Source organism: Perissodus microlepis, chromosome 19 (genome assembly GCF_051167445.1).
Source record: "Perissodus microlepis isolate ML-2025 ecotype Zambia chromosome 19, ASM5116744v1, whole genome shotgun sequence".
NCBI lineage: Eukaryota > Metazoa > Chordata > Actinopteri > Cichliformes > Cichlidae > Perissodus > Perissodus microlepis.
The window spans coordinates 2,155,199-2,169,073 of NC_140479.1; the positions used below are offsets into that span (position 1 = coordinate 2,155,199).

Here is a 13,875-nt window from a genome sequence, read left to right on the forward strand (position 1 = left end):
ATGGTTTATGTTGAATCGCCTGTGGCTGGCTTTTGTTTTTATTTGTTGTGCAAAATAAACCTGATGGGAGCGTGATCAGACATGATGATTGGATAAATGGTTAGGTTGGAAATATCTGTCATCAAAGAATTGCTGGTGAGAAAGTAGTCGACTTGTGAAAATTGACGACTTTCTGGACAGAGGAAAAATAAGTGTATTCCTGTGTTGAATGCTTTTCATTACTTTGAATAAGAGAAATAGTCATGCCAACAATTTATGTATGAATATTTTCAATATTTTGAAATGATTTGTCTTAGTGTGGAATTAAATGTTTTAAGTGATCATCAGTGGTCTTTGGTCAGTGGTTGTTGATCAATGGTCATGAGAATTTGCATAATTATGATTAAGGAACTGACCTCCCAGCCCATTGTTCCTTCAGTGGGCTGGTTTCAGTCATTATGCAAATGTACTGTTTATAAGATGTGGGGAAACCTGCAGTCAGCTGAGACTGAAGAAGTCACTTGGATGAGTGACGAAACGTTTCTCCCACTGAAAACGCTACGTCCAGATGAACAGAATCAACTTTTGGAGATTTTCTTTCCTGGATGATCATCAGTTTAGTTCATTTTTGAGTATACCTCTCCTTATATTCATTTCTTTTTTTCCATTTCTGCTGTTGCACTTGATTTTGAAATGGCTGCCGTGGAAACGACTGTTTTGTATTTGTATAGTGCTTTACTAGTCCCTAAGGACCCCAAAATGCTTTACACATCCAGTCATCCACCCATTCACACACACATTCACACACTGCTGATGGCAGCTACATTGTAGCCACAGCCACCCTGGGGCGCACTGTCAGAGGCGAGGCTGCCGAACACTGGAGCCACCGGGCCCTCTGACCACCACCAGTAGGCAACGGGTGAAGTGTCTTGCCCAAAGACACAACGACTGAGACTGTCGGAGCCGGGGCTCGAACCAGCAACCTTCCGATTACAAGACAAACTGCCAACTCTGAAATTAATCGCAATTACTTGATCAATAACCTGGTTGCAATTCCATTTCTTCAACTTTATATTTAAGCTTGTATCAGACATTTATGCAATATAAATGAAGTAAATGCAGAATAAAAACACATAATGTTAAATGCTTAAATTCAAAGAGAATTTGAATAGTTTTCTTTATTCTTTTAGCACAGGCTCTCTCCTGTGAAATATTACTTTTTAAAAAGTAATATTTTTTAAAAAGTAATATTTACTAATAAGTATAGACTAGTATATAATATATATTAGTGCTGTCAAACAGTTAAGATGTTTAATCAGATTCATCACAGGGTTACTGTGGATTAATTTTGATTAATCACAATTAAATATTCATTTTTATTCTATATTAATCACATTTTATTTTGCACTTCATTTTGGAAGTGCTTCTGTGAAAAGAAAATTCCTTCTTGCACAATGTGCATAATACGTTATGTTGGTTAACTGTTCTGTCTTGTTATATTTCTTATACTCAGATTTCCCATCGAGAGAGCCAAAGTGCGTTTATCATTTTCCATATTGAGTTGATTGATTCAGCCATTAGCACATGTGCGAAGGTAACTCTACTTGGACAAACTGTCCAAAATGTGTTGACAGAAACATTTCAGGGATTTTGAGTCATTCTGCACTCTAGATGCATTAATAGCATTAAAAATGTTGATCGCTTTGACCGTGATGGCGGATTAATTTGCGTTAACGCGTTCATTTTGACAGCACAAGTTCTTATATATTTCATAGGAAGGTTGCATGGATTCCACCGGTCCCTGTTTGTCGACACAGTCTACCAATTAATATCTGCTAAGGACACTTTGATCAGCTAATATAGCTCATAATCTTTAGAGTGCTTAAATAAATCTCTGTTCTTCATGCAGCAACAACTCAATAGAAAGTACTTTTTGTCCCAGCAGTGTGATGTTCAGAGTTCAGCATTGAGGTCAGAGTTGATCTATTCCACTTTTTTCACTATGTCGATTATTTTCATGGTCGGATGATCCATCCTACTGAATTGTGGGTTAGCATTTTCTCCTCCCCTTTCATAAAGGATCAACTAGTGTAACCTATGCTAAAGGAATCATTGGCGGTCCTTCCCTTAGTATTGGAACAGTTCCTATTATGGCTGCCACACAGATACCTCTGGGTCAGGTCTCTCAGTTAGGAACTTCCCTAGCAAAATGGACTATTGGAAGAGCACCCATGGAGTGTGTTTCCAATGATCTCAGGTGATCTAACATCTACGGTAAAGCCTTCATTGCAGGCAGTCAGACATGCACTCTTAGTGGGAATAGATTAACTGATGATTTCAAATTCCCTGCAGGTGTCAGTGTCAGTGTGAATGGTTGTCTCTCTCTGTGCCTGTGACAAGTTGGTGAACTGTTCAAAGTATGTCTTGCCCCTCGCCCTATGGTAGCTAGGATAGGCTCCATCTCTCGATCCTTAACCCCTTGCACACCATTTCCAACTCGATATCTCTGTGTAACCGATTGATACAAGTCATTTCCTTTGTCGTTACTGTTCAGCCTCAGATAAAAACCTTTTTCTTTCCCACCTCTCTCCTTGCTGTAAGCCTTGTCCCTCAGTGCTCCTGTCCACTATTTCATTTCCCTGGGTATCTCACTTTTTCTTTGAGTACTGTCCTGTACTTCATCACTATTCCACTGAGTCTCCTTGTGGAAATACGAAACATCTGTTTCATCCTAGATGCAATCTAGTGAGGCAGTTACCCTCACCAGATTATATCAAGTACAAATTAAGATGTCATGTCACACACAATTGTGTATTTATTGGATGTAAACCTAAAAAAAGTTTAGATGATTCACAGTTTGTTTGAAGGTGTACTTACAGTCTATTTGACAGGAGTTTCATGTATTTAAAAAATAGTGTAAAACTTACTGTAACATTACAGGGTTTTATTTACAGTGAGTCAGTCATTATTGCAGCGGTCACTTCCCAGGGTTAGCACAAAGCTTGTGCTCCAATATGCTCCTACCAAAAAGATTTAAGCAGCTGGGCCTTTCCAACCTTTCCAGTATACCTTTGCATCATTGCTGCTTTATTGTAAGCTTCTGAAAGCATACATAATGTTTTACTGTGAACTGTTTTGTTTTTTCTTGGAGAAAATTGTGTTACTTCCTATCTTGTGGTATTTCTTAGTGAATGATACCAGAAAATTGTGGTAGCTATATTAGCGGGCAATCTAAAAGGTAAATTAAATATTGTGTTATGTTGTTTTTTCTCAGACACTGATAAGTGCGTGTGTGCATACATGTGTAATGATGTGCATGGTGGAAGTCTGGTGGAGGGGATAATGCACTGATGGTTTCCTTTCATCTAACCATTGTCTAACATTTTTCATTATTTTCTCTCTGTCAAACTAAAATATACTCAAACATTTTTGTATATGCTTGTGTGTATATTATGTATTTATCACATGTCTGATATGATTAGGTATTCCTCGGTCTGCTATCAGTGTCTGCTTATGCTTCATTCTCGCGTTAACCTGCAGCCTGCATCTGCAGTGTGTTGATAAAGCTCTCTTTATATTTTCAAATGCCTTTTTGGTATTATTGTTCAGAGGTGGCAGGACCTGAAAGTAATTTGTCAAATTCTCAGCTACGCCTTCCATCCTTATCACCTTCTCCCCGTTACACCCCCTTCTCCTCTACCTCTAAACCTACATGATCACATTTTTCACAAGCAAGGGTGCAACAGGAGAGGAAACATTAACCACATTAAGAACTTGTTCACATATATGTGTGTGCAAGATACCTTTTTGGATGCGCTGAGAGGCATCATCAGTGATGTAACCTGGGCTCAATGGGGTGTGTTGGGTCTTTCAACATAAGACACTCTCGCCCAGACAACCCAGCTAAGGTTGATCAGACCCCAGCCTGCGTCCCAGCAGCAGCCACCCATGGATCAGCCCTCTTTATCCACAATCACCTTGTGGCTTTCTCTGTGCCTTCACATACAGACCAGATGGCCCTCTTCCTAGCCACTCCTGTTAGGTCCAGTTTGTTTAGGACTTTGCAGAGTGAGCATCATGCAAAGGCTCTGCAGCCCACCTGTATTGGCTCATAGTACGCCTTCCAGCCCCTTCCCAGCACTTCTCTACCAGCTCCTGGTACTTGGCGCATTTCCTTTCATTTGACTCTTCCATATGCTCCTTCCAGGACATGGTGAGTTTCAGGACAATAAGCTGTTTTGATGCCTCTGAGACAATAATTATGTCTGGCCAAAGTGATGTTTCAGTGATGTGCTGAGGGAACTTCAACTGCTTCCTTAGGTCAGCTTGCAGCTGGCAGTCTGAGGCTGCATAGAGCAGACCTGACCATATTCTTTGCTGCTGACAGGTCTCCTCTCCAGCTTTAACAAAGGCAATTCTTGCCTTTTGGCCAAGATGGTGTTTGCCAGGAGTGATGGTGTTGCTTATGCTTTCTGAAACCGCCTTCAGCACCTGGTCATGGTGCCAGCGGTAGCGACTTTCTGCAGGGACTTTGTACTTTCAGCTACTCGTGTTGCAAGGATCCCCTTCCAGAGCATGGCTGACATGCTGGTGTTTCACTATTGACACACACATGGAGGTTGACTGGGATTGGTAAGGCATCATATGCAGCCTGAACAAGGAAACGGACGGAGGTCTGCCTCAGTGATGTTTGTCCAGGTTACCTTTTGCTGTAAGATGTTCTCCCACTTTGCCTCAGCCCCACTGTCTTACTTAATCGGACCTCTTCCTGAATTAGCTGGTGTCTCTCCTTCCCTCGGGCCTTCCCCATTTGGGTCTTTGGGAAAAGACCCAAGCCAGCTGTCCCAGTGGCCAGCATCCCCACCAGCTCCTTCTGCCTGAGGTATGACTCTGCCACCTCCACTTCTCTCTCTCCTCTCCACTTCCTCTCTGTTCTCACCTCAATACCCGCTGCTGACACTTTCTGGTCCCTGGAGTCCCAATACTGAAGGACTTCTCTAGTGCATGCCACCTTAAATTCTTCTGTGAGACTACTAAATGGGAGCTGCAAGGTGTTACTGGTTCCATAAAGCGCTGCACTGCCGAGGCAGTGGGGGAAGCCCAACCATTTGTGCAGAAAGCTATTAATTCTCCTCCTGAGGGACTCCACAGTTGACACTGGAACTGAGTAAACAAGCAGAGGCCACAGGACACGCGATAGGATGGAGTGCTGGTAAAGCCAGGCCTTGAATCTACTGGCAGGCCTGACTTGTCAACCTTAGTGAGCCAGCTATCCAGTTCTTTGGTGGACTTCTGGATGGCGGAGGAGTCGGTCAGAGATGTGTCAAAAAGCTTCCCCAAACTCTTCACTGGTTGGTCGCTGATGGAAGACATGATTGTGAGGTGCAACCAGTTATTCTCCCTTTTTCCAGCCAATGGCAGTTGGATGTTACTTCCCCAGAAATGAGCCTCAGTCTGAAATTGTCACAATAATCCAGGACGAGGTCTTGATTTTACTGGGGACATGGTAGCGGTGTAGTGCAAGATCAACCAACCTGTGTGGAATTGATCCACCAGCCACAGTCATCCCTGTTCTCCCGGGTTTCTCTAATGAGCTGTGTGCTCTAAGCAGCCAGGTACTCCAGGAATGTCACCTGTCTGCACTGAGGGATCGATGTAATTGCTCTTGTGGAGAAACTCCGTGAGCCTCCGGGAAACAATGCTAAAAAAACTCCAATATGTGCTTAAAACATGTGGCATATACTGGTTTTCTTACCAATACTGAACAAACACTTTTTTTAAAGGTTTTTTTCATCTTTAAACTCAGTGATCATGAATACAGACGTATATATTAATTCTATTCAATTCAATTTTATTTATACAGCACCAAATCACAACAACAGTCGCCTTAAGGCGCTTTATATTGTACAGTAGATCCTACAATAATAGAAATAGAAATAGAAAAACCCAACAATCATATGACCCCCTATGAGCAAGCACTTTGGCGACAGTGGGAAGGAAAAACTCCCTTTTAACAGGAAGAAACCTCGGGCAGAACCAGGCTCAGGGAGGGGCGGGGCCATCTGCTGCGAACATATTATGCCTGCTAACTAGAGCTAAGTAATTACTTTGTGAAATGCAATCAGTTTCACTCACCAAAACTGGAGCATAGATGTCCTGGATGGGCTACAAAATATTTGTAAGATGATTCTGTTAAAACCTTAAATGAAGATTACCAGCAAACAATTTAGAATTAAGGTGCATTTTAACAGCATGCTTATAGTTAGGTTTTAATTTTAACCACATGCTAAACAAGCAAATTTTATTAACAAAAGAAGTGCTCCTTTGGCCTTGTATTTATTTTGTTTAAAGGTGTCTATTTAGGTATTCAAGATGAACAAAAATTTAATGTCAAGGGAAGAAGGCCTAACTATGAATTTAATCTAAGACAAGTAATCTGGTGGATGGAAAAACAGTTCTATAAATAACAGTAACTTTGCTGTCTTTCTTTTCATTAGAAAATGATGCACAGTTTTGATACATTTTCAGGTTTCATAAACAATGTAGCATAATTTAAATGCTTTGTATTGATTTAAAAAAAACAAACAGTCTCTTTTCTGTTAGTGGGCTACGATAATAAAGTGCTTCAAAGCTTTTTCCGTAATAATAAAAAGAGTAAAAATGAAACACCATCACAACAGTAAGGCACTGACGCAGCAATGCAGGTTTTGTTCATATTTATGTGAAAATGCTGCAAGTTTTCTTAGTCACAGGGGACATGTTGTCAGTGAGCTTGAAGGGACTATTATTTTTATTGAAGATTTTATTTTGGAGTGAATGATCGAGCCGTTCCGAGGCTCTAGGTATTTATGCTCAGTCTGAGTGGGAGAAGAAATGGCTGCTTCTTGCTGAGAGATGGGGGGATGAGGTAGCTCGGGTGAGTAAGAGGAGGATAGATATAACAAAAAGAGGAGGAAAGGCAACAAATGAGAGACAGACTGTTTTCTATCTAGTCCCTCTGCACCTTAAGGGACAACTTGATATACTCTAATGTCTGTTTATGGATTAATGATAATCTCAGCCAGTCCCCCCAATCCACCCACTCCAACTCCATTTCTACAATCCAACAGAAGCTGAACAACCAGCAAGAGCAGAAGCATTAATATAGGAGAATGAAATGGAGGAGAGGGTGTGTTTGTTTAGTGTATGTATGTGGCCAAAATATAGACAGACAGAGGGTGTTTTTTTCTGCCCAGAGAATTAGAAGGAGAAAAAAGGCCTTCAATTTTCCACTTGAGCAGATTTCAATTTACTCACACACACCCCTCCGTGACGCTGTCCTCCCATTGTTATTGACAGCATTTAGACTGGCCCATGGAAGAAACAGTGTATGTCGCACACACGCCTTATGGAGAAAGATGTACACTGTATATCTGGTGGGTTGTTTTATTTTCTGTCTGTGGGACTGATAAAGTGAACTGCAGCTGTGGACCATACATCATTAAATGATGTGGGTCCGACACATCACTTCTTTCTTGTTTTTTAAACAAAATGCACAGAGAAATAGTACCATTACATGTTTAAACAACAGAAATTCAGTACTTTGACAACAAACTCAACAGATACTAAATATCCTGTACTGCTGTTAAACTTGTTAATACAAACTTTATTCACTGATTTAGTCTATCAGCAGAGGAAAATAATATATATTCTTCCATCACATATATCAAACATTCATGAGTTCCATTGTTTAAAATGTGATGATTTTGTGCATTTTTCTATTTCAGGACATTTTCAATTAAGTGCAGCAAACTCTCAGTCTATTTTCTGATGCATTTCAAAGGTTAAAATCTCTTTTAGCATTTGTGTTTTTACCTTTTTGTTGATTTTTTGCTCTATTTGCACTGTTATGCAAACAAATAGAGATTGGAAGATGAGTAGCTAAAGCAAAGGTTGGATTTGTGCTTGTAAATGATCGATTGTGTCACGTCAGACATGTTACAGTGAACGATGTGATCTGCAGTCAGGATATTGAACTGCTGTTGTTCTTAAACTGCACTATGTACCAAGGGAATTTTCACACATCATCACCAGAGGCCAACAAGTCTTTCAGGGTTTGTTTTGAGTGCACAGACTGGACTGTGCTGGTTGTGACACCTTCCCAACCTACATCAGCTTCTGTAGGGACACTGTGATTCTAGTAAGCACTGTTTGCTGTTTTCCCAAGAATAAGCCCTGGATTGCCAATAACATTAAAGAAGTCCTTCACCAGAAACGCAGACATTCAAGTCAGGGATAAAGAAGGTATTTTCAACACCAACTGAAAGGGCGATAGATGCGGCCAAAGGTGGAGTATAAAAGAGAACCAGAGAGTAAATCGGGAGCATCAAGGGTCACTCAAAGAAGAGCAGCCATCAATGAGTGCAAATCCAGTCAATTCAACCTGTTTTATAGCTGGTTTGATGGGATGCCAAGCAGGAATGCCTGCTATGCTTTAATATCTGTCCTCCCTCGGACTACTTCAACTGATGCTCCTGTTTCAATGACACCTCTATGCCTCCACCTCTTGAGAGGCTGCTCCAGCACCACTATCTTCTGTCTCCTGCACACAACAACCCCAACACCACTGCAACTGAAACACCCACTACATCTGACCATCTGCCCCCGTCCTTCTCAGCTAACAAAGCAAGGGCACAGCTCAGAGACTGCGTCCAGGGAAAGGAGCAGGCCCAGATGGTGAGTGACAAGACTCCTGAAGGACTGTGCAGCCCATCTAGCTGAAACCATTCAATGGGTCTTCGGCTTGAATCTATGATAAGGCAACGTCCATGTGCAGTGTGCAGTGTACAGCTCAAAATCCTGTACATGCAAATATAGTTCTCCACCTCAACACTGCTAAAATAAAGGGGATTTCAGAAGATCTAGGCCATCCCGTCAACCAGTCTCTATACATGGGCAAAGCACTGAGGTGGTGTACTCTTACAAAATATCTCCAAGCTGGAATGGTCCCAGAACGATGATGCATTCAACAAGAAAGAAAGAATGTGGTACAAAGTGGGGGGCATTCAACACAGACGTCATGACAGCTCAACTGGATGGAAAATTCAAATACTCAACTAAGGGCGTCAACTCTACTGTGTAATAGAAACAGCTGAACATTTTAATTTTTCAACAACTCTTAGAAACGTACCCTTTAGAGAAACAACATTTCTTATGACTTTTATTAGATTTCCTCTAATCCAAGTATTTATCTATCCATCTAGGATTTCTCTAGCCTGCCAATCAAACAGCGGTCTCTCCAAAATGTATGTTAAAAGAAGGTGGGAAAAAGAAGGTTAAATATGTGCAAAACACAGTTCATCACCATAGCTCTGTTTTTGAGAGAATTCTCCTAGAAAAACACTTTCAGATTTTTTTAATGACTTTGCAGTTTTAGTGTAAAATACCTGAAACTGTGGTGTATCCTTACTGGTTGGATGTGGTAACAGAGATAACTTAAATAATCATTCCACAGATTTAGATTTTAGTGTTGTTTATTTTGAGAATTAGTTAATTGAAATTAAAAGAAAAATACAACTTATTGAATAAAGAATTGCCAGCAATCTATGAGTGGATAAAAATCGTTAAGGAAATCCGTTCAATGGAACAGTTGACCTTGTCTCTGAGACTTGAGAGTGTAAAGTATGAAACGCACTGGGAACATGGAGATGATCTCAGTCTGTGAAATGAAATATCTGACAAACTGAATGATCAGTATTTTTGGTTCCTGCATTTTATGTGAACTCAATAACATTTTCCTTTATACTTTGTTTTTAAATAACAACATGTCAAATAGGAATATGTGTATGGTATATAGTAACTCTGTATTCTGTGATTTATCACACTAAGCTTTACTGAGATATGTAAAGCCAATAATGTCCTTCCTGACACAACATTGATGATTTTCTTATTTTACAGTCTTTATTTTACTGAATTAATTTTATTAATTTAGTAATTGTTGGAAGTTATTAAATGTGTATCTCGTGTTATCCTAAATAAAAGAGTCATTAATCCTGCTCTTGCCTTATTGCAGGTAGTGTATAAGAATAATGACATCCGTCTTGAGTTGTCCCGTCTGGCTCGAATTGTGGACCCCAAGATGAAAATCCAGGGTGAGGTATCCTACAAGTGTGAAAATGTGGCTACCCTTGACCCAATTTCTTTCGAAACCCCTGAGGCCTATATCAGTCTCCCTAAGTGGAACACCAAGCGGATGGGATCCATCTCTTTCGATTTCCGTACGACTGAGCCCAATGGACTCATCCTCTTTACCCATGGCAAACCCCAAGAGCGCAAAGATGCTGCACGGAGCCAAAAGAACACCAAGGTCAGTTCATAATCTCCTCAGTCACTTGATAATTTCTGTCTTAAAAAATGCTTGACTGAAAACAGTTTGAAAGGACTGCTGTGTCTTGACATCAAGGTCACCACCTGGTGAGAATGGCAAACCAACAAATTCACCTGTGTTTGCAAGGCTGTTGTAGACAAGTGGTTCCCAAAGTGTGTTTTCTAGGGCCCTCTTTGTTTTACAAGAAAAATCCCCACTTTGGGAACCACTGTTGTAGACAATAAAATTTTCTAGCTTTGTGACCATTTGTTTAAGAGGAGTAGTTCATTTAAAATTAGATTTGCTGTTTATCTTAATAACACATTGCATATTAGATGATCACAGATCACTTTAACCATAGAAGGGTTCACTGTAGACAAAATGCCTCTTTTGTCAAAGGCTTCTCCTCCTTTGAAACATAGAAGTTGAAGTCGTCTGTCTCCAAATTCCAAATTAGACCTAGATTCCTCTGAAGAGGTAGTGATTCCATTCCTAAATCTAGATCTTTCAAATCCTTTCAGTCCTACAAGTCTTTGGGTGGGAATGCTTGCATAACACTGTTGCTGTTCAGTGCAATCTCATGTAGCTTAATGTTTGATTTAGCTAGCATTGCTTGGGAAGTGCGCAGGACACCAATGGCCTTCGCTTCATTAGTAAAAGATGCAAGTCCATCATCCACATAAAAATTGCATGTGATGAACTTCCTTGCACTGGTAGTGGAGTCATCTGCTTCCTGAGCAGCTGGTCTGAGGCAGTAAATGGCAACTGCTGGTAAAGGACTGTTGCCAAATGCATGTATGGTCATTTGAAACTCTTTCACTGTTTTTGCAGATCATTGTTTTCATACCATAAGAACCTCAGAAAGTTTAGATGCTTGTTGCACACTTTGAGGCAGTAGAACATCTGCTGCTTATCTGCTGTAACTGCTATTGGTTCCCCACAGAAGCAGATCAGAACTCCAGTGAGAGTGTTGTTCAAGTCAGGTCCACTCAGGAGTATATCATCTAGAGAAAATCCTTCATGTTTGGGACTTGAATTGAACACAAATATTTCCTTTCCTCACCTTCTTTTAGTCTGCAAATGAGCTCTTCAGTTAAAGGCTTCCAGGCAACAAAAATCCTCCAGAAGGTCACAGCACCAGCGGCTTAATGAATGGGTGAGGCAAACAAATTTTACCATCAACGTGCTAAAATGTCAAGAGGAGCTGATCTGACAGAGACTTACGATTAGATGAGAGTACTCTTAAAAAGGTGTTTGACATCACTGAGAAGGCTCATCTAGCACAGCACAAAAAGTCTAAGACCAGGCAACAAAGGAAGTTTGACCTACTTGCTGTATGTCGGAAACCACAGCAAAATACGGAGAGTGTCCTCAGTGGCCAGAAAAGAGAAGGATGTGACACCGAGGATGTGGACAAGTGGGTGAAGAATTTGTCTGATAGACAGCTCACCCAAACAGAGAAAAACATCCTTGCTAAAGGGTTGAATTTTGCTGTCACGCCAAGACAAATCCCGCTAGTGGAGCTGATCACAGCCACAGAAACAGCAATTTGAAACAACAATATTGCAGACATGGAAGCAGAGCAACTACGGACAAAAGTTTCGGCCTGTCTCCAGCAATGCAAAGCCCCCAGCATCCAACATCACCATGGAGGACAGGAAGGCACTCACCTCACTTAGTGATGACAACAACATTATCATCCTTCCGGCAGACAAGGGTAGGTGCACAGCTCTGCTAAACCAGAAAGTCTATCATGAGAAAATTTTGTCACTGCTCAGTGACAGAAATACTTATGAGCCCCTGAAACGAGACCCAGGAAGTGGCTACAGGAAGAGGGTGATAGATTATGTGAAGCAGTTAGAACAAGACAAGGCTATTGACCGGACCTCATACCACAGGCTGTACCCAGGGGAGTCTACACCAAGTCTGTATGGTTTACTGAAGATACATAATCAGGGTGCACCTTTAAGACCGATTGTCTGTATGATCAACTCGGTCACCTATAACATCTCTAAGTTTCTAGCTCCGATCCTCAATCGGCTGGTAGGCAGCTCTGAACACCACATCCAGAACACGTTGGATTGTGTTGAGAAGGTGAGAGATGTCATTATGGAGGCAGATGAAACCATGGTCTCGTACCACGTTACATCTCTCTTCACTTGCATCCCAGTCACGGAAGGGTTGGAGGTAGTTCGTAAGAGATTACAGGATGACCCCAACCTCAGCAACAGGACCACTCTCAGCATCGACCAAGTGTGTTTGAACTGTGTCTTCATTCCACCCTGGAACACCACCAAGCCATTGGTTCAGGTATGTGGATGACACCTGGGTGAAAATCAAATCTCAGGACGTACCACATTTCACGGATCACATTAACTGTATGGACCGACACATCAAATTCACCAGGGAGGATATGAAAAGTGGCAGGTTAGCCTTCTTAGACTGTGAGTTTTCCATTAGTAATGGGGGACATCTAAAACTGATGTGTACAGGAAACCTACACATACGGGTCAGTATTTAAGGTTTGACTCTCATCATCAACTGGAGCACAAACTGGGTGTCATCAGGACGCTACAACACAGAGCGAACACCATCCCCACTGACACAGCAGCCAGGGAGGCAGAAGAACATCAAGAAGGCCCTGAGTAAATGTGGTCATCCCAGCTGGACTTTTGTCAAAGCTGGGAAGGCTCCTAAAGAAAGCTCCAGCCGATCCAGGAGAGAAGGACAACCGCTGCCTAAGTGAAAACCTGTAGTGATCCCGTACGTGTCAGGAGTATCGGAGCAGTTGAGAAGCATTTTTTTCTAAACACCAGGTCTCTGTGGCTTTTAAACCACAAAACACGCTGCGCCAAAAATTGGTCCACCCCAAGGATCGGGTCCCCCGACACAAACAGAGTAACATAGTGTACGCTGTTAAGTGCCAGGAGGATTGCCAGGATTTATACATCAGGGAAACCAAACAACCTCTGGCTAAGAGGATGGTACAACACAGAAGAGCTACCTCGTCAGGCCAGGACTCTGCAGTCTATTTACACCTACAGGCCAGTGGACACTCTTTCAATGATGAGGATGTTCACATCCTGGACAGGGAGGAACGCTGGTTTGAGGGCGGAATCAAGGAGGACATTTACGTGAAAAGGGAAAGACCATCTCTGAATCGAGGAGGGGGCCTAAGGGTACATCTGTCACCATCTTATAATGCTGTGATTGCAGCCATTCCCCAACTCTCTGTGAATGGGACTCATGGCCATTGATCTTTGATCAGTGGTTGTTGATCAATGGTCATGAGAATTTGTATAATCATGATGATGGAACTGACCTCCCAGCCCATTGTTCCTTCAGTGGGCTGGTTTCAGTCATTATGCAAATGTACTGTTTATAAGATGTGGGGAAACCTGCAGTCAGCTGAGACTGAAGAAGTCACTTGGATGAGTGACGAAACGTTTCTCCCACTGAAAACGCTACGTCCAGATGAACAGAATCAACTTTTGGAGACCTGACTGCCAAGATCGCTTCTCTTACTTTCCAGGTGTTGTGCAGAGCTTTGA

The 13,875-nt window shown here is 41.7% G+C and overlaps 1 protein-coding gene across 9 annotated transcripts in view; it reads left to right on the plus strand.

Annotated features, from left to right (window-relative positions):
* nrxn3a (neurexin 3a) overlaps positions 1-13,875 on the plus strand; it is a 201,588-nt gene that overhangs the window by 106,738 nt on the left and 80,975 nt on the right. For all 9 annotated transcript variants that reach the window (XR_014798685.1, XR_014798686.1, XR_014798687.1 and 6 more), the window contains exon 8: positions 10,031-10,324. Coding sequence is in view for 6 of the 9 variants with exons in the window: in XM_084915427.1 (XP_084771553.1) it covers positions 10,031-10,324 (294 nt within the window). In the remaining 3 variants the exon portion in view is untranslated. The remainder of the gene's footprint in view (positions 1-10,030; positions 10,325-13,875) is intronic.